We start from the raw sequence: 6,814 nt of genomic DNA on the forward strand, positions 1-6,814 counted from the left end.
CTAAATAAGTTGCATATGCTTTTATACTTGAACTAATAATTAATCACAACTAGGTTGATGTTAGTTATAGTAACACTAGTATCTGATGGTATATATAGGCCTATACATCTATTAATGATTTCAATGTGAGATGGCATACTTACCGAACTCTTTGTAAATACCTTCCTCTATCAATAATTTATCTCTCTATATACGGTCAAAAAATATTTTTGACAATGGAGACATGTGCATCCAAATAAAAAGTTTTCATGTATTGTATTGTATATTTCATGTTTTAGAAGGCAATGGGCCGGGTATGAGTTCTTCATTGCATGACAAGAATGAATCGAAAGATGCACGGTGATGTAGCTATATCGGGCACGATCGAGGGGGGGGGGTGAGCTTGGCCGGGTGTCCTCGAAAAACGAAGAAAAACGAGATCGAGAGAAATAAGAAGAAGCGAGAGAGATGCGAGAGGGAATGTGAAGTGGCAAGAAGATGAAAGACCCTTCCACATAATTGAGCTCACCTATTTCATTAACCTTACTGTTTGTTACCCCCGTCCCCCCCCCCCCCCCCCCCCCCCCCCATGAAGCCCGAAACCTTCTTTTTTGTATCCTATTTATTTGCCAGTCACTGCACCGTACGAGATAACGGTACGCAGATAATAGTATACGATATATCTCCTTTTTTTTTCCTGACGTAAATACATTGCATTGTAATTGTGTACGTTAGATACCAGTAATTCGCATATCAATCGCATAGTGTAGTGAAACGTATGTAAACGTCGAAAAGACGACAACTATCTACAATTTTGAGAAGTTGCAGTGAACAAGTGGTATCTTGGTCAATTCTGATAGAAATTTTAGAACTTGTGGACCATGTCTGATTCAGAAGATGAAGCTAGGGATAGGGGAAAACAACTGAAAATCGTCGTTGTTGGTGATGGTGCGTCGGGAAAGGTAAGCAGATATAGCCTAGGCCCTATACCTAGGCCTAGCTCCTAGGCAGAGAAATATGGCGAGCCAGCGCCAGCGCGGACGGCACAGGACATGCTGGCTAGCTGGTACTGGTAGCTTTGAGGAGGTAGACCAGGCCAAGGCCCAAGCCAAGGGCAAGACCAGGGCAAGACCAGGACCCGAATCCTCATGCAGGGTCATTAATCAAATCATGGCAATAGACACGAAAATCAGTTTATTTACTAGTTTGGACATCAGCGATAGTGTAGTCTACTGTCTAGGTCTAGAGTCTACTTTCGTATAATTTTTTTTTACCCGTAACGAAAGGCGTAATTACGCGTAATTAACTCCGATCTGACTTGGAGATTACTAGAATCTAGACATCTCTACTAAGAAAATGGAGTCGGGCTAACTCAGACCCGGGGACAACTTGGCCCCGCTGCAAAAACAGTCAGTTTTTGCAGGTTTAGGGTTAGGGTTATTAGATCTAGATCTATATTTTCTTCATAATAAGATATTTTTTCTGGCGAACAGAGCAACAAGACCAAGCTCTGTAATTATTAGGATCTATCTGTCCAGTAGTGCCGTGTTTGTGCCATCGAACTGGATCGACCAAATCAATTGATTCATAATATATTTATGCAATATTTTTTCCCGTAACATGAGAGTAATTTTCATAGTTTCATAGGTCTACTATTAATTAAATGTAATGTTAACTGTTATTGTATAATTGTTTTAAATGGGGGCACGCTACAAGAGTCCTATCTCGCACCCCGGGGCAACGTGTCTGACACGGCCGGTTGTAGCAACTACTCCCAAGATCAAGATTACATCAATCTTGATCTAAGGAGACACGACAATAAGATAAGATATTTTGAGTAGTGTCCCAAGAGCGAAGGTACTCCGTACTTGGTCAAATTTTTGTACACAACAAACGGGAGAGTTACTGTGTTTTTTAAGTTGTGTAGATGCAATCTGTCATTGAGGTTGAAAAAAATCTCCTGAAGACTTTGATGCATGTTTGTCTGAATTTGACTTTCAGCACTGTTTTGCAACTTTACATTTCAACATGTATCCATATTTTTTAATTTAAACATGATTTTCCTTCTACAGACATCTCTAGCGACACGTTACTCCCAGGAACAGTTTGGCAAGCAATACCAACAGACTGTGGGTCTTGACTTCTTTCTCAAGAGAATATGCATTGCTGGTATGTATTATGTAGACATAATATTACTGCTATTTATGCAGGGGGACAGTTTTAGGTATACAGATACTACATGCTTTATTAGGAATTTATTGTTTTGTACGTCACTCGTATTTTTTTTAACAATATAAGGACTGTTGTGAATCAATATAAGATCTAAACATGTTTTATTTCTACATCTGAGTAATGTTTAGTGTGAGCAATTTCCTAAAGCCATTATTATCTGTTAAGGATTTACCAGTATCTTATTAAAGTTATCTTACCTAATTTTTCCCCCAATTAATAGCATTGACTTCAAAGTCAGTAAGAGACTGAAAAAAGTATATGATATTCAATTCTACGACAATATGAAAAAGTATTTGTCATTTTGGGTATTTCAATATTAGTTTTGCTTTTGTATCACAATTGCAATAATTGATGTAAGTTGACTTTGATTGTGGTATGTAGTTTTAAAAAATAATTATGTATCAATTTCTTCTGAAGTTTGAACAAGCTATGAATGTTTTCTTCTTGCCTGTCCTTCCAGACAACACTCATGTTTCTTTACAAGTTTGGGACATTGGTGGACAGACGCTCGGAGGAAAAATGCTGGAAAACTATTTATATGGAGCTCATGTAAGTGAAAGCTTAGACACTGCTTGAAGATGCTTTTAGTTTTTTTTTTTTTTTTAGTTTCTCATTCATTGAATTTTGTTGTTGCTGCATAGTAAAGAAAATGCTCTGCAGTTATACAAGTTATAACGATAATCAGCAGCAATTTGAGATCAGGTAAAATAGTACTACACATGTATTACATGATGCATATATATGATATAGAAAATGCTCTGCATTTTTGCAAATTGTGATAATCATCACAAATATTAGACTGGTATTTAATGATCTATTTAAAATTATATTTATTGCATCATTGCAATCTGAGTAAAACTTAAAACTTATATTTGGAGTGGAATATGTATATTAACGTTTTTTTTAACTCTTTGTCTGCGTCTCTGCGAAGGATTGAAATGCTAGACTGCCGCATGTACACATTATATTGCATTGGTTCACCGTTTGTTCTGTTGTCAACTGAATCAGATGAAGAGTCAATGCTTTCAATGATAAATGACATTTCCTATCTTGTTGTTGCTTTCATACAGGGAGTGTTATTGGTGTATGATATCACTAATTACAGCAGCTTTGAGAACGTCGAGGACTGGTATCAGAAGCTAAGGGATGTCTGCAAAGATGCAGATAAGTTCCCTCATGTTGCACTCGTGGGTAATAAAGGTATGTTGGTAATCATGAATTATTCTAACTGTCAAATATGTTTACTTGGCAGGTGAAAGCTTAGAGTCATTGGCCCGAATTCAAAAAGGAGGTTTGAATTTAACCCATGGTTTAAATCTTCATTTACATAACCCATGGTCTAAAATTAGCACGAAATAAGCATGACACAGTCAGAGGTCCAATATTAGACTCGCGCAAGGCAAGGTACGTTTATTTTGCGCTAATTTTTAAACTATGGGTTATGTAAATGAGGGTTTAAACCATGGGTTAAGTTAAACCTCCTTTGTGCATTTGGGCCATTGTGCTATCACGGCTAAGAAGTCTTATTTGTTAATTTTATACTCTTTTTATTCTCAAAACATATTTTTTTTAAGTACCAATCACCTGTTAAAGAAAACAATGTGTTTTCACCTTGAATGTGTACGATCAACCTCAATGAACAGGAGTCATGCCGGACCAAATATTGTCGGTTTAAACAAAGGGCAGCCCGTTTTTAGTTCTGTTATGATTGCAGTTCCTTATTACAGATTTTAGAGTTTCAAATGAACAGTTAGTTGCCGGACCATTACTTATTGTTATTTGTTAATCTCTTTGTTTCTTGAAAGCCGACTTGGAGCATATGAGGACAGTGAAAGATGAGAAACATCAAAAGTTATGTCAAGAGCACAACATGTCCAGCCATTTTGTCTCTGCGAAGACAGGTGATTCGGTAAGTCAAGTGGACAGTGTCTTCTTTGCCTCTCAACTTTAACACACACATTATCATTTGGATATCAATTTGAGTATAACATGAATATACAGTATACCCCAGACCGAGTTACTGTATCTACAGGTTAGTACTTATGACAGGTTAGCTTTTCAGCTGACCAGAAAAATTGGTATAACTGGTATAATAGAGTACATGAATTACCTTCTACATGTATCAATTAAACATCTCACAGTTTGCTTGCTTAAACATGTGAAAAGTGATTATGTATGTTTATATGCAAATATGTGTTTATGATTTGCAAAATGCTTACTGGTATTGCTTCGTCTTTATATTGCATCATGGAATAAATACGAAAGTTAATACAAAAGATATAATAGTATAATGTTGAAAATATAGGGAAGAATCAAAAGTTTAAAACAATAGCAATATCTGCTTGTAATTGATATTCTTTTGTAAAACACAAGGGTATTGAAAATATTTCAATAATTTTGCCTACCCATGAAATATGTTTTGAAGCATTTGCTACGTGTATATGTCCCTGTATCACACACAAGGCCTTTCATCATTATACATTTAATACTTTAATGAAGGATTTGGCAGCAGAAGTGAAATTCTCTATTATATTAGTGACTCAATTTTAATCTATTGCTTTTGATGGTACATCTCTGCCATAAAGGAACTAAATAATTGAAAGATTGATCTAAATGTAAACTGATTTAATGGTCTTTAAGTCTAATACTGATGTGTTAATGTGATATATAAGAAGTTGTGGCATATACATGTACATATACATCATTATGATGGAAATGAAATATTAAATTATTGATATGATAAATAATTCCTAATTCAATTGTCAGTCTTATATATGATACCTGAAGGTGATTCAGTTGGCTATGAGTAAAGGCAAGTACACTTGCAATAATTGTCCTTTTTTAAAATTCTTTCATGCTTCTTGGTAGTTAACAATCAATTTTTGTGTTTTCTTTCCTCATCTGCCATCATAACTAATGATAATAAACTTTTTTTCTTTCTTGGCATGCAGGTTAATTTATGTTTCCAGAAAATAGCTGCAGATATCCTGGGTATCAAACTGACAAAAGCTGAAATCCAAAACAACACTGTATCCTTTGTACTGTCATTTTATTGTGGTGATAGTTTATACGCGCTAACTTTGTAACATATTAAATCAAAGAAATCTGAAAAAGAGAGGGAGGGAGCATACATAAAGGAAATAGTAATGGAATTCAATACACAAGGCCTCTTGATATTCTGTAAAACATTGATGAATTAGTGTAATGATAACATTATGACAGTATCGGGACAACTGCCCCTGGAGTCTGGACAATAATCGTTGGACAACATCCCCCCCTCCTCTTGTGTAGTTGTGTGGGGATAGTAGTCCTGGGCAGTATGGGGTAGGTCTTTTTCAGATTGGAGTTGTCCATTGAAGATTGTCCAGGGAGTACTGTAACTGTCCTAATATTCCAGTGCTTCAATCTATTTCAAAATGGAGATGAAAGTAAGTCTCTAAAAGTTGTCATGAAAAAATTATACATATATATTGTGTGGAAATTCTTATGCTCTTCTTAAAGACCTCTTTTTAAGAAACAGAAATAGATGACCCTCTACAGAAACTCTCTCCAGGCATACACTTATTATTTCCTTGACTCTAGTCTTCCCAATCCAGCGAGTGGTAAAAGCTGAAGTACTGAAAGCCCGGGAGGACCCTGTACCGAGACCGATGTCATCTCACACACGGAGTTCAATGTGCTCTGTCATGTGACGCTCATCGATGTGTTGGTAGACTTTTGAAAGCTAAGAAAATCCAACTGTGGCTAACCATCGTGTTATTTGATCCTTCTTTGGATGAGGCAACTTCACAAGAGGAGAATGATTGGCAATGGCTTGCTGTTGTGTTGCTTGATGAAATGAAGCATCCAGCCTTCACTATTGGATGTCCTTTTGCTAGACTGCAACCAAGGTCATCATGGATATCGTCATTGTTATCTTCTTGTCATCATCATCGTCAACACCATCATCATGATCATCATCAACATCATCATTATCACCACCACCACCATCATCAACATCATCATCAACATCATCATCATCATCATCATCATCATCATCACCCTTATCAGGGATTCCAGCTTTCATACTCTTGCCTAATTTCAGGCTCTGTCACCTCTCTGTTTCATGATTTATATTGTACACAACATGTTAGGTTCATCGTGTAAAGCTATATGGTTTCCCTGCCCCTTCAGTCATCATCATCATCATCATTATCATCATCGTCTCCATTTTAATTATGATTACCCACTACCACCAGCACTTCTACTGCCACTAAAATAAATCATCATCATCATCATCATCCTAATCATCATCATCGTCATCTTAGCCAGGCCCATTAGAGGATGCTGGGAGCTATCTGATCATTTTCACCTTGAAACCCTAGCAGCTCACAGTGATTGGATAACAGGAGTACTCTTAGGGGAGTGGAGATGGTGCACACTTTACAAGATTTGTTTTCCTTTACAGTAAGGGGATAGATCAGATGATTTATGTTGTAATTAATAACGTCTTTATTCTTTTGTCTATATTAAGCAGTTAATGAATGTCAAAAGAACTAAGTTGCATTCCAGTTTTCATGTGCCATATGGAAGAGATGATGTTCATTTTGTTCAATTTATTTTT

The 6,814-nt window shown here is 36.4% G+C and overlaps 1 protein-coding gene across 1 annotated transcript; it reads left to right on the forward strand.

Annotated features, from left to right (window-relative positions):
- Positions 1 to 697: 697 nt before the first annotated feature.
- Positions 698 to 6,479, forward strand: LOC584589 (ras-related protein Rab-28). The gene is made up of 7 exons (XM_784448.5): positions 698 to 941; positions 2,052 to 2,148; positions 2,672 to 2,760; positions 3,282 to 3,411; positions 4,017 to 4,120; positions 5,163 to 5,240; positions 5,808 to 6,479. The coding sequence occupies exons 1-7, from the start codon at positions 861 to 863 to the stop codon at positions 5,901 to 5,903; spliced, it is 675 nt and encodes a 224-aa protein (XP_789541.3). The 5' UTR covers positions 698 to 860; the 3' UTR covers positions 5,904 to 6,479.
- The last annotated feature ends 335 nt before the right edge of the window (positions 6,480 to 6,814 follow it).

Source organism: Strongylocentrotus purpuratus, unplaced genomic scaffold, assembly GCF_000002235.5.
Source record: "Strongylocentrotus purpuratus isolate Spur 01 unplaced genomic scaffold, Spur_5.0 spur5_scaffold_15, whole genome shotgun sequence".
NCBI lineage: Eukaryota > Metazoa > Echinodermata > Echinoidea > Camarodonta > Strongylocentrotidae > Strongylocentrotus > Strongylocentrotus purpuratus.

Coding starts and splice junctions, on each gene's coding strand:
- LOC584589 (XM_784448.5), top strand. CDS start 861: ATGTCTGATTCAGAAGATGAAGCTAGGGATAGGGGAAAACAACTGAAA. Junction 2,149..2,671: donor CAAGAGAATATGCATTGCTG/GTATGTATTATG, acceptor CTGTCCTTCCAG/ACAACACTCATGTTTCTTTA. Junction 2,761..3,281: donor ACTATTTATATGGAGCTCAT/GTAAGTGAAAGC, acceptor GCTTTCATACAG/GGAGTGTTATTGGTGTATGA.